Source organism: Chanos chanos, chromosome 4, assembly GCF_902362185.1.
Source record: "Chanos chanos chromosome 4, fChaCha1.1, whole genome shotgun sequence".
NCBI lineage: Eukaryota > Metazoa > Chordata > Actinopteri > Gonorynchiformes > Chanidae > Chanos > Chanos chanos.
Window position 1 is genome coordinate 16,222,330 of NC_044498.1, and position 16,935 is coordinate 16,239,264.

The following is a 16,935-nucleotide window of genomic DNA, read 5'->3' on the forward strand; positions in this document are numbered from 1 at the left end:
AGTTTAACAGCTCTATAGAGCCTTGACATTTATTCTACTGGTGTTTCCAAAAACTGGAGGAATGCAACAACGCTCTTCCAAAAGAAACATCAAGATAGTAATAGAAAATGCTATCTTGGGCTGATCCAGAACCTTCCATGAGTTCATCTAGGCAGAAAAGTACGCGCCGTATGCTGACTCAGACAGCCACTGTATACTGTCAATACCATTCTCATACTTAGCAAACCATTTAATGGGCACTCAGGTCCTATGGGTGGGTGCATTGTCATTGTGGAAGACACTACTTCCATCAGGATAGAAATATTTCACTACAGGATGGTCATTCAGAATGCCTTTGTATTCAGAGTGCATAGTAAGATGCCCGTAAGGGTTAGACTGGACCTTAACCACATAAGGAGAATGCACCCACACCCACAGAGGAGACGCCAGAGCTCCTCACTGAGGTAAACGCCCACTGCCATCTCTAAGTCTTCATCTTCTGTTTTGCCTCGCATTTTGAACCAATGAATGGACAGTTTAAACCACAGCTGACCTGAGGGTGATAATGCCTTTCCCTCAAGCTGTTAACGCTTACCCAAATCACCCAAGTCAACCACTCCACATAAAAAAAAAAAAAAAGTCACGTCTAGCAGTTCTTGTTTCTGAAACCCATTAAGATGCCCTCCTCCTCACAAAACAGCCAACACAACAATAAACTGATAAATATGATGGTGAGAAGACTATCCCCCCGAGCATAATGGGACGTTGAATTCCAAATTAACTAAAGTTTTGAAAGCACACTGGTGTGGAAGCACCTGCCCTCATTAGATTGTGTTTCTTTCCTTTCCTCAAGAGCTTCCTTTATTTTGGCTGTTACCTGTATTTGTTTGTTTGAGCTGATCTCTGGTAAATATGGTGATGAATAATTTATCGGTAATGGGAAAACTTTCATAACCTCAGGCACTAGTCACTGTATTAGGTCTGAGGGTTAAAGTGTGACAGAAAAGTTTCCTATTAGTTTTGTTTTTTGTTTGTTTGTTTGTCTTTTTTTATCTTGCTTGAAGCATTTCAGAGCTGGCTGAGTTCAGGTGTTCACCAGTCCATCCCTCAGCAGATGGGATTCAGTAGCCTTCAGTCACATCTCAAAAAACCATGAAGAAAGAGTTCGAGCAAGGCCCATTTTGACTCCCTCACCTCTTTGAGAATACGCTCATTGAAAAACTGCTGGAGTTTCTCATTACAGTAGTTGATGCAGAACTGCTCAAAGCTGTTATGCTCAAAATACTCTGAAAAAGACACAGAAGAAACATATCAGTGATTCACTTTTTAGAGCCTGCAACCTCATGAATGCAGAGTGTCTCACACAGGGAACTTATTTCACTGAGTCATAACCAGAATGACCGCACAGGGGCCGGAGGAGTGGGTGTGAAAAGAGAGGGCATACACACACAAGCACACACAAGCACACACACACACACACACACACACACACACACACACAAACACACACACACACACAAACACACACACAAAGAGACACACACGCTGAAAGAGAATAAAAGCTTATCCAAAGTGCTTTTAGTGCCTGCAGAGCATCTGAGTGTCTCCATCTAAAACAGGAGTAGGCAATTTCAGCGCTGAAAGGCTAATATGTCTGCCAACTTTTAGGACGACTTTTCCAAACAACCACTGCTTAAAGCCTGAACCAAACCGATCAATGCAGCTTAGGCACTGAGTGAGGGGCAAGGATGCAAAGAACGAAAAAAAAAAAAAACTACAGGAGAAACAAGGAAGCTCATTTCAGAAGAATAGGATGGCCTAAAAGTGCTCTAAATGGTCTTTGTCTTTTTCTGCTGTTCATTTTTTGTATAATTCTTGTGGGTAAAAAAAAATAAAAAAGGTTATGCTCTTTAACACCAAGACATTTCCAACACCAGAACACCAACGGATTCTTTCATTTCATACTCCTTCATTTCACAATGTGGAGACTGCATTCTACTTCACCCACAATATAAACCAGCCCAGAAGAAACGATGAAATACTTATGGAGAAACAACATGATCAAAGAGATCCTAGGGAGAAAGTAGTCTTGATGTATTATCAAAAAACCAACAACCAACAATTACTGTCTGGGAACCACCTGTGTCTGTCTTTATGTTGTCTTCCACCCAGCAGTGAGGATACTTACCAAAGCCAGCGATATCTAGCACCCCGATGAAGTTAGCAGAGGAGTCGAATGGGAAGCACTGATTGACCCTGCTGACCACGTGGTCAAACAGGCGGCTGTAGACAGCCTTAGCCATGGCATCGCGAGCGTTATTCGCCTGTTCCACTTTCAGAGGAACCCTGGGAAAGCAGAGCAGAACAGCAGGAAAATCATGAGCACAGAACATTACTATGATATGCCTCAGCACTCCTGAATGTAAGACAAACATTTCAGGAATTGTGTGTGTGTGTGTGTGTGACAACTCATTTTAGTTGGTGGAGGAGAGGTGTAACAGAGCCTGCTGATAGCTTTGAGGACACATAAAATTCTGACTGTACACAAGAATGTTCCAGACTTGCCAAAGAAAACAGTGTGGCGAAAAGCCAAGACAGAGAGGCATTACATCACCTGAAGGGTTGATCCAGTAGCTGATTGTAAAACATCTTTTCAGCTCTCCGCTATAATAATTACCTCTCAATTAGGCAAGAATGACTGAATGTAATGACAGCTAGCACTCTCAACTGCTCTACGGCAAACTACTGCTCCAATGCAATGCCTCTTTAAGATTACACAAGGCAACAAAACTTTCCCACCTTTTATTACCCAGTGTACAGTGAATTTATAGTACAGTGTTTCAACATAAAGACACACTTTTACTCATAAACACACACTCACACTCGCACTCACCCTGGCATGAGCTGAGCTGTCATCTCTACCTAGAATGCTATGCCCAAATTCTTAACGACCATGATCAGCTGAGACCACATAAATCAAGTTTCAGATGGAGTTTGAACTGAGGATAGTTTTTACTGTTGGTATCCTGCCCAGAGCAGTCTGATCCCTGCTCTCCACTACAGTCAGCATGCCTGAGTAGGTTCAACAGGCTGTTAATGTTTCATTCCCTACCCTCAAACATGACCCAGCCTGCAAAACTCACATACACACACACATATACACATACAAACGCTCACACACACAGATACGCAAACTTTCACTCTCACACACACGCACGCGCACACACACACACACACACACACACACACACACACACACACTCGCACGCACGCACATACATACAGAAACACACAAACTCAGAGTACTCGTTTACAATATTTAACCGTAGAGGTCCAAGCATTTGAAAGCTAAAAGATATAATGTGCTCAGATTTCTTTGATAATATTAGTGTTTGACCTGATGCTCTGTCAATCATTTCACTTCATGCGATATTTAAACCCAGTTCAAAGACGTGGAGGAATTAAAGTTTCGTACAGTACTCAGAGGAGGCCATGAACACAACCTTTCTCTGCTATGTGTGTGTGTGTGTGTGTGTGTGTGTGTGGGCGCGTGTGTGTGTTAGAGGGAGAGAGGGAGAGAGGGAGGGGGAGAGAGAGAAAGAGGAGAGAGAGTTTATGTGTGGGTGTGTGTGAGAGAGAGGGGGGGGAAAGAGAGAGAGAGAGAGAGCGAGTTTGTGTGTGTGTGGGTGTGTGTGAGAGAGACAGCAATAGAGAAAAAAATTGATAATGTGAGGGTCAGGGGATGTTCTGCAGTGAACACCTGTGCTCTAAATGCATTTCCTCATTGAACTAAACCTACAAGGTTGAAATAACTAGCAGCATACTTTCTCCCTCTCCAATCTAAATGCCTAAAGCCTGCCCCAAAACAGACAGTTTAGCCTTGCTTTTCCCCCCTTATGTAAGCCTTAAAAATAGACCGATTAAGTTGAAAGAGACGAGTTCAAATCCTGGCTGGCCTTCATAAGACACTTAGCCACTTTACTATCTTCATGATTAACCGCTCACTTTTTATGTTACAACATGCCGCACAAACAAACAGATCCTGGTTTTACCGTACAGTCTCCAGCCACCTCAAACCCCACTGACGTGAAGAGGTTCCTGGACGGTAAACTTGAAAAGCTCAGACATTTATCCGATTTGCTACTATTTCTTTTGACAAAATCGAGGGGGGGGGGAAACATGAGCGTGGGAGGACTGGCAATTGCGGCAAGCAGCTTGGCATTCAGATGAGGAGTGACAGGCCAACAGGTGGCTGAAACAATAGCATGCATTAGGCAGGTTCATCCACGTCCTGAACAGTTGGCAGGTGAGCAGACTTTTAAAAAGGGAAATGCCACGCTGCCATTTTCTTGTTGTTTAAAGCATTTTATTTTCGTTGAAGTGAACCCCCTTCCACTCCCCCGGCTTACTCATACAATCTTCCGTCTTTTCATGTTCCAGCGTCTAGGCTCAGAGGTGCGCAGACCAAGCACATGACTCGTCAGCGGGTAGAAAAACCTGCTGTATGGTTACGTTACGGTCGCTCTAGCCTCCCGTCTGCGGTAGACACATACACACTACTATTCTAATATTCAGTCATAGCCCCAACTGTTCCAACAACACACAGACGCACAGACAGTGAACTCCAGACAGATAACTGGGACGAGCAATGCAGTGAGAGTCAGAGAGTAATGGCTGCACGTTTACACAGCTGGTATGAGCGATAGGCAAGCCCTTACATTATGCCCTCTGCTACTCCAGTAATCTTCTGAATGGGCTCATTGACAGAGGGGCATATCTGACACATGGATTTAGTTTTCTAAATACTTAATCCGGCGGTGTAGTTATCAGACAAGGCCCATTCACCGAGGAGTTGAGAGAGAAGGAAAGGACCAAGTGGCGCCTATCCCGTCGGCGCCTCTTAAATCCGGATATATCAAACGGTAACACATTAGTGACATGAAACAGAAGTACGCCGGTCGGTGAGTCACAAAAACACACAAAGCCAATTAGCGTGTTCCTTGCCTTTGTCAACACCTCTTAATGAACAGAGAGCTTAGCGCTGATGTCCCTTGCGCGTCTTGTGTGCTTACTTGATGGCTGTGCCTTTGGCGCCCCCTGCTGTTGTCTGCATGACCCTAGTGGTGAGGCTTACACGAAGGTCTTCTTCATCCAAGCCAAGCAACTCAGCGCAGTACTCAAGCGTCTGACTGGACTGGTTTTTAATGGTGCAGCCACCTGACACAACACACAACATACACACAACAAACACACACACACAACAAACACACATACCGTCAAAAAGAGAAAGCACGTGTCAACAAAAGAATATCTGTTGCAGTGTCAGTCAACATAGGCTGCAACACCTCAACAAGGATGTGATGTTACACAGTGGAACAGAGTCTCTCTCACAGATTTCACATTAAAATATATCTCAATCACAGTTATTTATGAAGTGTACCGCGCATAACATAAACAAGAGAAAACAGTGTAAACACCTAACGAGTCCCTCAGTTCAGCCTGTCCTGGTTATAACTGAGATAAACAGGATATGATGTATGGTTGAGGCTTGACCTCTTTGTGAGATCCATTTCCTTAAGAAAACGAGCTTCATTAATCCTGAAGGGCTGCACTCCATCACTGCCTATATTTGAACAGAGCTCTCTTCATCTCCTGCAGGGATAGGGCAGGGTTCACCAGACGGGCCACCCCACACAGGACACCGCTTCTGTGGAGGCTTCATTCACACACACTGACTTTCCTCACAGTCTAGTCACTCTAGAACTGCAGCATGGATATATGCACTTATGCGTAACATACACCAAGATCATTACCTCAGAATGACCTTCTTAGCACATGCAGAACTAATGGTAAGACTAATGAAGAGTGAATTATACGTTTATTGATCAACCTGTGACCATGTGAAGTTGAATGAGTGGCAAAAGGTTCTGGTAAAAACAGGGCCATGCTGTTTTGAGTAATGGGGTCAAACAAGGCTTTTACAAGCATTTCCTTTTATGTCACAAAAGGAAGTGTGTAAAGCAATGTTGGTTAAAGATAGGTCATTTTAAATTTAAATAAGCTCGCCTAAGGCATGGATGAAAGCACACAATTATTATCTAGTGTCTGAGAGTGGGAGTGTAAATCAGTTTAATAGTACGCTTGTATAACCTTGAAAATTCTACAAACCTGCATCAAGAATGCAATTAAAATTTTGTGTTGTCCTGTGTGTTTCACGATGTGTTTTGGAATTTGGTGTTTGAACAAACAAGGCCCCCTCTCTCATTGACAACAGGAAAAGAAGGAGAGGGAAAGAGAGAGAGAGAGAGAGAGAGAGAGAGAGACATTGAAAGGAGTGAGAGATTAAAGTGATGGATGACTTGCTGATAGTGCTTCCTGCGGATGGGCAGACACAGGCACCGTCTACACTGAGACAAAGCAGGACTGCATTTGTAAGAGTGGACAGTAAGAAAGATGACTTCCTCATACACAAACAATGAGGCTGCATTGGTCCGTAGCCGACAATTCGACTCACTTAAAGTCATTCCAGGCGGGAAGATATTTACGCCCCTCCTACATGTTTGTTCTGTGTCTGACTCTCTTCTTCACACATTTCAGTGTTTACCTGAGGTGCTCCCTGCCTCCTCAAAGTTAACGTTGCCCAGGTGAAGGACTCCTGCAACCACCCGGAACAAGTCTAACTTTTCGGTGTCGTCCAGGCCTATCTTCTTCATGGCCCCACACATCCGATTGAAGTCGCCCTGGTCATCCAGCAGAGGGTCCTTCAGTGGTCCTGCCTTTAGGTGCTGATCAAGCACAGAGATAACAGAAGTAAGGTCGAGTATATCTTTACAAAAGTAAAGTAAAAATAGCACCGCCATTGTGTCAAAGAGAAGGCTCGGAGATAAAAAGCTGAAAAGGAAATCCCACCACCAGAAAGAGAGACAAGAAGAACAAAACAAGCATATTTCTCTATCTGTCTCCATCTCTCTTTTTCACACACAAACACACTCACACACGCGTCCGCGCGCACACACACACACATACACACACGAACACGAAAAAAAACAAACAACAGTCTATCAGAACGTTTAATTAATAAATATGAAGTTTGAGAATGTGGTCTGTGCCTTCACATTCATGTCTCATTTTTAGGTTTGTGACTAAATGCTCAACAGAAAACAAGTTCAAAGGGAACGTGTCCTTGGTCTGTAAATAAATACCAACACGTTTGCAGCTGCAACATGAAGATAAGGCGAAAAGAGCAAACAGGTTGAAGAGAGCACTCAAGAGATATGTGACAGCACAACAGTACAGAAGCACTCTGCGGATCTGAAGGTTGAAAAATATCAGCTTCTAACACAACAGGAACCATTCTGATGTGTGCTTTTTGCTTACGTCAGATATACGATTTAAGCCATATTTTGTACATTTTCTTTAAAAAAAATATATTTTGTTGGTACACTTCTTTTCGATATCTATTTAGAAATGTACCCAAACAATTTGAACAGGTGCGGAATGCTGCTGTGTAAGAGTGTTTCTTCTCTATAGAAAATCAAATGACCCAAGGTGATTAGCGCCCCCTTTTTTTTTTAAAGAACATTTGCAAATTAGTCAATGAATGATTCATATTGGTGACACCGTTGAGGATAAAATCAGCAGTGTACATTACATGGAGGTCCTAATGTCTAAAAGGAACATAGGAGTCAACATAGGAGCTACTTTATCAGTGCTGTGGGTACAGACTGGCCTTTCACCGGGTCTCCCAGTGACTGCATGCAAAATGAAGCTATGCTTTTGAATCTGGAGGTCATGTCTTGGGCTAGCTGATTCCCTTAGAGCTGGTTATACTATTGTACTGTGACATTCTAAACCACACAAAGGACTTAAAAAAAAAAAAAAAAAAGATTTAAAGAAAATCTTGACTACAACCCCTAGACTGCAGATACAAAAAAGATACAAAACCAGTACCCAAGGAAATTAAGAGGCACTGAATCCCAACTCACTCTACAGAAGCGGGCGTTATGTATCAACCATACTTGGGTCAAATATGCATTTCAAGCACTTGAATCTCTGGCCATGTAGCCAGATTTCTAAATAACATCCTCTCTTTGCCCCCTTTTCTGGACAATTGGAAAGCGGCCTATTTTCACCTCAGATGATTTACTCTGGTGACAGACCTCTGCGCTCAAGGGGACGAGAAAAGGAAGCATAAGGGAAATAGGATGCAGACATTCATTCAAGTCCTTTAAACATTTCTTTGACCCAGGTGTGGTTAGCTGATAATTTTGACAGATCAAACACCAAAAAAAAAAAAATCACTCCCGATTAAATGTATAATCACCTTATCGTCCTGTATTTTATAGAGAAGAGGTTACACAAAGAGACACATAACAGTGATTAATATGTTGTGAGGTGCTGGGTGATTATGAGAAAAATGGCAGAGTGTTAACAGTCATGCAGAGGATGGAGATTCCTGATGATGATGATGATGAGTATGAAGAAATCATGCATAAATCAATCGTAATGCAGTAGGTCAGATCATGTACAGGTCACAAAGAGTTAAAACAACAGTTATGTCATAATATGAGCACAGACATATGTTTAATAAGCACCTTAATAACCTACAAGGCAGAACAACAGTGAAATATGAAATATGGATGAAGCTTGATCAGCGGAGTCTTCTCATGACCACGAAAACAAAATCGCTCATGAGAAACACACAAGGCCAAGGTACACCCGGCACGCGGCTTAAAAATTAGCCAACAAACTCACACATTCATAAACATGGGCATTTGTCATAAGAACGTCCACATCTAACTGGATTCCTCAGACCAAACTCACAATTCAGTGAAACACTCATTTTTTTGTATAAAGGGGAAAAACACGAGCAGTGTAGGATCATAATAATTGATGACATGATTCTTAGAAGACATCTGCAATGATATTTCCTCAGAATAGTCAGAATCACATTGGGATATTGAATTTGTTCATTCATTTTATCTTTTATTCTCATCCCTTTTACCAGTTTCTGTCAAATAATTAAACACTTGCCACCATAAAAACCATAAAAGTTAATACACCTTAAAGGCAAATGGACTTTCCACCCGCGAGAACTTTTTTCAAAAAAAAAAAAAGTTCATAAAAGAACTTTCTAAGCAAACTCTTTGCAGACTAAATATCAGCTCACAGAAAGCTTAGTTTAGGGTGGAAAAGAACAACAGTAGCTCCTAAAAAGCAACGTGCAAGTGAGCTTGAAGTTCTTGAATACTTTATGTCGTCAAAGGAAGTCTCAAACTTTGAAACCAAAGCGCATTTGGGAAACACTTTTTTTTTTTATTTACAGAATAATACTTCCAAACTTATTCTTAACTCAAAACTTTAAAAAAAAAAAAAAGTCTTGTAGGCAAGCAAAAGAAAAGAATTGTTCTTTGAGATCAGAGCGGAAGATCCTGCGTTGTTAGTTATGCAACTATAAATGAAAAATGCCACGAAGAACAATGGCAGTGTTGGGGGGGTCACAAGACTGAGGAGAGTGGCTTGTGAGATACAGAAAGTTATAGCACGACATGACCACAATGAGACACTGGCAGCACGTTAGAAAGTAACTTATCCATCTAAGGCAGTGAACAAGTTGAAGTTGAAGCCGCTGAAGTGGTTCCCAATGAACTGCCCTAAGTTAGCCTCTGTACCATATGGATTATGATGAACATATGTGAGAATGTGAGAGAAGCATACCTCAGGACTCTTGCGGTTCTGGAGAATCTGTTTGTCTGTGTCCTTAGAGGCGAAGTAGCGGGTACACCCTCCGCTCAGATACTATATGAAGAGGCGGAAAAATCCATTAGGACACATTCAATCCATGGTTAATTAGCTAACAAATCATAAAACAAATGCACTTAAGAAACACTTACAGAGTCAATGAGACAGAGAGAGAACATTACAATCCAATGTTTCCACAAGATAATTCATTAAATTAAAAATGTTCACATTTATCTAACACTAGCAATGTTACAGAGCACTTCTGTGCTAACCTTGTTTCCAACTGAATTATTTGGCCAAAGATTTGCGGTCTAACGGAGTCTGTACACCCGAAAGCCTTCCAACACTTTCGGCATTCTACTCCACTGTTTCTCTCAATTTAGATAATGTTAAACATTGTTCTAAGTGAGAATTTATAGCAACTGATAGGAAACAAGCAATTTCTACTGCTCTGCTGCTCTATAATTACTTTGTGTAAGTTTTAATAGCTTTTTGGAGGCTGCTTCCACACTTGCCACCAGAGAGATAGAGCCCAATGATGGGTGAGATGTATACCTCCCAGGTGAGAGTGAGGTAATAAAACACTGGACAAAGGAAACAAGGGAGGAATGAAATCAAGACTTTAATTACTAAGTCGGCTTGTGAAAAGCTCACCTCAGATCAACAATATAGTATGACATAGGTATAGTGAGTCCGGAGAGAGAAGAAAGAAAGAAAAAGAGAGAGAGAGAGAGAGAGGAGGAGAGAGAGAGAGAGAGAGAGAGAAGAGGAGAGGAGAGGACAGAAAGTACCGGAAGGCTATACTATGGAGCAGCCGATTCATATATTTTATGGACAGGTGGGAGAAGAAGACGGAGTACTGGTGTTGAATTTTGCTTTGCAGCAATTTGGATCTCACACTAACTTCACCCTGACTCATCATTATTACAATGCCATCTCGATTCATTAGAGAGTCTCACTAAGTGGCAATTCATGACACAAGTGTAATATCTGTCTCAATGATCACATCCATGTCTCTGTGAAGAGCAGAATATGGCTCGGTGGAATATGAGTGAGAGCAGAGAGAACCCTACAGTCACGTTCACGATTACTGAAGAGACCGAAGACAAATGTCTGTGGAACTCTGTTGTCACCATCACAGTGATAAACAGTGAAACGGATGATGACAAAATCCACCTTAACTCATCAAGCTCGTGTTGTTCTCTGATGTTCAATTTAAAATTCCTGTGAGGCACAAGTGAGCAGAGCAGAGAAGCAGACTGGCTCTGTCTGTTTTAGTGAAATCATAACATCTCATTGCCTTATTCTCATATTTTAGAACACTTTACAGCTGTTTTTCCCCCTTTCGTCATGTCAATAAACAACACAGAATGTGATATCCTTGAAAATGACACCAGATATTAAAAAAACAAAAAAACAAAAACAATAACATTATACATAATCCCTTTGTTTATAAGCTCTAATCAATGTGTTACACTGAGTGAGAATGACTGCCTGAGGGCACATAACTCCAGTGCTACACGGCAGCCTAACAACTGTACCTCTCCTATTCCCTTTTCAGTTTGTAGTCAGGGTATTCAAGGTCGTGTAGTCTTAACTCTGAAGATTACCATAACTGATACTTCACAGAACACTGAGATCAGCAGGGTTCTGTCACCTCCTACTTCTCAGAACTGATATTGACCACTAGGACAGCAGGGAAAATAAGACTGTGGAAATTGGAGTGGCTCCTTCATTGCACGCCACAGCATTCGTAAAGTCTCAAAAGAAAGATGCTTATTTTCTTCAAGCTAAATTAAGAGAGACAGAGAGAATTCTGCAAAATCAATGCAGGAACAGTTTCCCTAACAACACTGCAATAGTTTTCGGCAACCGCGAGTCTACCTTGGGTAAGAGGGGGCTCTTCAGAGAGATTTAAGTCTGCCACCTAGTGGCTATTACAAGTAAACAAATAATAATGTGTACAACCTGAAATGATGCAGCATTTCACCCGACAAGACCTTGGCACCTGAACTAAACACACATTTAGCAAGCAGCTCTTGAAAACTACATCTTACTGTAATGAAATAAGATACTACCCAATTATCCATGCTAGCAACGATACAGATGTTTCCCAAAACCAAGTTCTTATCTCAGTGTTTCTGAGTGAAAGTTGTTGAATTTGGTTTCGGACAAGGTTTGGAAAGCTGTGGTTGTGGTTATGAGAAGTGTTTGTTAATAGCCTTGCGGGATGTCCACTCACTCTGAATGAATCTGGAGAACTGAGGTGGAATTTCTGCCGGATGTCTTCGGACGCACCAGCACACAGCCGGTAAAAGATGTGGTAATTACGCTCCTCTTGGCTCTGCCGGCAGATCCTGGACTTTTCCAGTAGGTAATGAGACACAAATCCTCCTACCACTGCATTCTGTTGATACAATTCAAAGTCAATAGTCAATATCTGCAGCCCTACATCCTGTTAACAGTCCATTATTAACACACCCTAATACTACTGCACTCTGCAAAGGAAGAAGCCCATAATCAACACAGTCTTCTGTAAGCAACCCAGTTCACCATTAACACACACATCTCCTCAATGCCCTCTATTAAGAGGAAGCTGTTCAATCATGCATCCCTACAAAAACATCACTGTACAAACAATTAAGCTCATGTTGCATCTCACAAGTTTTAGGCTCTGAAACAGGGCACACTGTAAATAAATGAGTCTTTAATATACTGCATTTCATTAAAACGTCCCATCACATACACAGCATCCTTCAGCCTTAGTTTAACTCATGCTCCACTTAGGCGTTCATTAATTTCACTACAACACACATCCACCCTTTTTCCATTTACCTTTTCTTTTTCCATTTTCCATTTAACTTTTTCCCCCCAAAAATATAATTTACTATTAATATTGTAATAAATGATTATCTCAATGTATCTTTAAGGGGTCACATTAAAAAGAAAACAAAAAAAAACAAAGCCAATATATCTAAACAGATTCAAAGTAACAGCCACACTACTCCTAGCATTAATAACTGGGCTGAATTCCACTAAATGCAACCAGACCACTGAGTGTACCTTTTCATTAAAGTGGATTTCTACAAACTTCCCAAAACGGCTGCTGTTGTTATTGCGGACGGTCTTTGCGTTTCCAAAGGCTTCCAGCAGTGGATTAGCTGTAATTCAAAGTAACAGTGACTAAACCTGAAAAAAGTCCACATTTAAACTATTGGCGTTTACAAAATGTCCAAGATCAACCGTACCTTCAACTATTCTTTCATCAATATCTTGACCTGTTCCATAAGATGTGGTTAAGTACCTGTATAAGAAGAATTGGAAATGCACAGTAAATATACAGTATACAGCATAGCGCAGGGTGAAATAACCTAAAACAATATCTTTAAACATTCTTCTCAGAGCTGAGTTACACTGCAATATATACATTTCTCATTTCTTGACAACACTACAGCGAAAAAAGGCACACTGTCCTTGGCACTTCATTCTTAAAAGTTTCGACATTACAGAATGAACACATTGTGTCTGCTGCCAGTGAATAAGCCATGCAGGGATGTGTAAAGCACCATGTGTGAGGCCCATGGACAGGCGCCGTGTGAATTTGCATGTCTTTACCGGAGGACAAACTTGGTGTTCTCAGTCTTTCCAGCCCCTGATTCTCCAGACACAACGATGGACTGGCTCATTTTCAGGACCTTCATGTCACGGTACGCTTTATCCGCTACCGAAAAAAAAAAGGCAGACGTGACTCGCAGGGAGGTCTCGTTCGATTTTTGACGTGTCGTCATCTTTCGTGGTCCAGATCCAAACTTAGATTGAAGCAAAACTCGGAGACTCACCGATAGCATAGACGTGAGGGGGCAGGGTGCCCAGGGACTTGCCCCGGTACTGCTGGATGGTTTCTGGGGCGTAGAGCTTTGGGATGTCATAGTACGGATTTACAGCAATCAGGATGTTGGCCACGTAAGTCTGACGGACACAGAAACATAATTCATCTCCTGATTAATGAACTACAGGATAAGAGGTGATTGTGTGATAGTGCCATAGAGCTTTCTCTGTCAGGTCACAGCTGTGACACAGGTTTGGCTCACACTGGAATCAGTATGAAGTTTGACATTTGTACGTACGACTGAAATGAATGTCAGAAAAAGACAGCGAAGATGTTTTCAGACCTGGAGGTCAGAGTCAGAGAATGGGAGTGCAGAATTCAAGGGTCACATGTGCTTAAGGAGATAATGTATTAACAGAGTTGCACAACGCTTGTGTCACTTTTGTCAAGCAGTCATTTGTACTGTAGTGAGCAGGATAACTCTTCTCGACACCGGAAATGATGGCGCATGTTTATTCGTTTCTAGGCATCCTTTGAGGAACTCCTTCAGGATGTAGGTGGGGAAAATAGAATGGACTTCTGATTCATTGAACCATCCCAGTGCTCTAAACTGACTTCTATTGTTATATTGTCTTTTAACAGCATCTCAAATAATTGTTGCAGTGCAACAATATGACCACTAGGTGGCACCTGGAAGAAATGTATTGTTTCCTTCCTTTCACTACATCACCTTAGTCCTTTCACCAGCTGGTATGAACACCCTAGGGGGGCAATGCAAAGAGAGCATGGCTGTGTTACCTCAAAGGTCCTAATTAACTTCAGTGGGGAAACAGGAGAACACGCCCAGGGAGATAATAACAGTCGCTGAAGGGAGAGAGAGAGAGACAGAGAGAAAGCGGGAGGGGAAGCGCTGGGGGGGGGGGGGGGGGTGTTCTGATGGAAAAGCTGGGCACCCATCCCAGCAGGGAAAAGAAAGCTCACAGAGACAATGGGCAGAGCCGTCACAGCCCAGCACATAAAAGACCAAAAAAAAGAAAAGAAAAAAGGAGGGGGGGGGGCTGACAAGGAACAGGACATAAACCCACAGAAACTGAAGTGAGGGCAGGGGCTGAAACAACGATTGTTGTCATGTCCTGAATGTGGAAATGTCTTATAGGGGAGCCGTGACGCATGCTCGCAGTCATCGGATGAAAGTGTTTTCGGTTGAGGGGCTGCGTGTTTTCAGCACTTACATAAATTTTATCTTTGCTGTAGCGCACACGGATGTTATTTAGAAGAGTCGCTTCATTCAAGTACATCAAAGAGCCTGCGAGAATCAAAACAGAAGACGTTACATATGGTCTAGCATACAGGATCAATCAAAGTGTAAACGGATGGTCTGATGAAACATTCACAGGTTTAAGTTCTATTTGCATTAAGAGGGGATATATAAAGAAATCTATTCACCCATGAGGGCAGAAAACAAAAGGATTAGAAAATAATGTGTTGACACTCACAGTTGTCTTCCACATGTTTGTTAATGTCATCTTCAGCAGGAAACACTTGGTTGACGGGTGCCAAAAAAGTCTAGAAGAAATGAAAATACAGTTGTATAATTCCGTTGTGTAATTACAAGCGAAACACATCACAATGGAAACATTCCATTTAATGAAAGGTTTACAAATTGGGATTGTTTTTGATTACATTCTCCATTTATTTTTCTGCACTCTCCTGAGCTCAGAGGTATATAAATGTAAGTGCAACATAAAGAATTTATGAAATCACATGTTCCTTAATGCTCTGTAGAGTCCTGATGTATTTATATTTGTGGTTATGAATCCTTATGCTGGACTCTTTAGCACAAGAGAAACTAAATGCATTAAGAATATCTCACTTCAAAAGGTCAAATCTAATCTTTACCCACCAAATCTACCACAAGACATGGAAACTGCGGTTAGACCACATCTACAAAAGCACAGATCTTGCCTCTTGCATCTTGCCTGACAGTTTCACAATAAAAATGTCTGTTGTTTTGAAATTTTCAGGCAGAACTGATGGAGAATGTGGAAAATGCACGTGTTTCACGCTGGTTAGGCTGAAAGCAGCACAGCGTCAGGGACAGTGCCAGAAACATCACTGCTCCTGAATTATTTGCAAGGCATAGGAAACGGGAGCTGAAGGCCTTCTGTTGAAGTGACAGACAGCGGCATAAGCTTTGCAGAATCTGAGTCGTAACGCTGTACAGTCACAGCCCGAGAGCAGTCTAATGCATAATTTACACACACACACACACACATACACACACACACCCCTTGTGAGCAGCACAGATGCAGGAGAAAGTCAGTACCAGAGTGTTGGGGCTATACGCAGAGAGGGCAAAGAAAGTTTCAGCATGCCTCAAAATATATAATGGCCATTTCTGTTGCAATCTCAGGTGCTGCCTGGCAACCGTTGTCATAACGTTCCACAGGAACAGCTACTGCCCCTCAGAGCCTCATAAAGACACTGTCTGGAGGCTGAAGATCAGGACACCACACACTAGGTCTGAGAAGGTTCCCTGCTGGTAGTCACCACACAGATAGCACTAAGTCCTAGTAATGTCCAGAGGTCTGGCAACAAGCCCAACAAAATCTAGACTATACCCCCCAGATGTTCTGTCATCATCTTTAAAATACCAGAGTACTCCTCATCCTCAAAGACAAATATGAATCAAATATCTACAACAGCTCGAAAAGAACTTGAATTTTTTTGAAGATCTTAGCAAACATACAGATTCAAATTCAGTGCGTGGGCACTGAAGATAATGTGAGGACATTGTGGTGTTTTGTGTTTGTGATACACCTTCCCTAAAATGGGAAAAAAAAGACTTCATTTGCAAGGCATATGAGCTCTGAGTTGGAAACCGCGCAACCAAATATGCTGCAAGCGTACAAGACGACCTGCAAAATCATTTAAAAAGTTACTTTCTCACACTACAACCACACAAAGTCACATGTTTCTGATTTGGAGTCTGCTACCATGGGAATGACCTAGTCAAGACTTGTGCCATATTGGGGTTTTAGGAGCTCAAAGAACGGACGGGTCGTCAAATTTCAAAGCATTCCAACACTGCTGGGAAAGGTGATCGACGCGAACAGCAAACATTCAATATCCAGCATCAGAATGAGGCAATAATCGGCCAAGTCGTGTCCGTCGCTAAAGTAAAACTGCCGCAATATAGCACAAGCCGCCAGGGAGAACAGGGCACGGGCTAAAATACAGTATTTCAGTGTCAGGTGGTTCTTTTGAGTATGTGGGTCAAGTTTCCACTGGTTTTACAGCTTTGCAACAGTTTCAAAGACTCAGGCATTTCTTCAACTATTCAATATCCCCAAGGCCCCGCGGAGGAGACGTCTGGGGTTTCTGAT

At 42.0% G+C, this 16,935-nt stretch overlaps 1 protein-coding gene across 1 annotated transcript in view; it reads right to left on the bottom strand.

The window, feature by feature from the left end:
- Positions 1–16,935, bottom strand: part of myo6a (myosin VIa) — a 52,972-nt gene that overhangs the window by 23,724 nt on the left and 12,313 nt on the right. The window contains exons 3-15 of the mRNA XM_030770354.1: positions 15,046–15,115; positions 14,782–14,855; positions 13,560–13,689; positions 13,336–13,441; positions 12,969–13,024; positions 12,784–12,881; positions 11,963–12,127; positions 9,697–9,777; positions 8,303–8,311; positions 6,584–6,764; positions 5,052–5,196; positions 2,168–2,325; positions 1,174–1,265 (exon numbers count right to left, since the gene is read on the bottom strand). Coding sequence (XP_030626214.1) covers positions 1,174–1,265; positions 2,168–2,325; positions 5,052–5,196; positions 6,584–6,764; positions 8,303–8,311; positions 9,697–9,777; positions 11,963–12,127; positions 12,784–12,881; positions 12,969–13,024; positions 13,336–13,441; positions 13,560–13,689; positions 14,782–14,855; positions 15,046–15,115 — 1,365 coding nt within the window. The remainder of the gene's footprint in view (positions 1–1,173; positions 1,266–2,167; positions 2,326–5,051; positions 5,197–6,583; positions 6,765–8,302; positions 8,312–9,696; positions 9,778–11,962; positions 12,128–12,783; positions 12,882–12,968; positions 13,025–13,335; positions 13,442–13,559; positions 13,690–14,781; positions 14,856–15,045; positions 15,116–16,935) is intronic.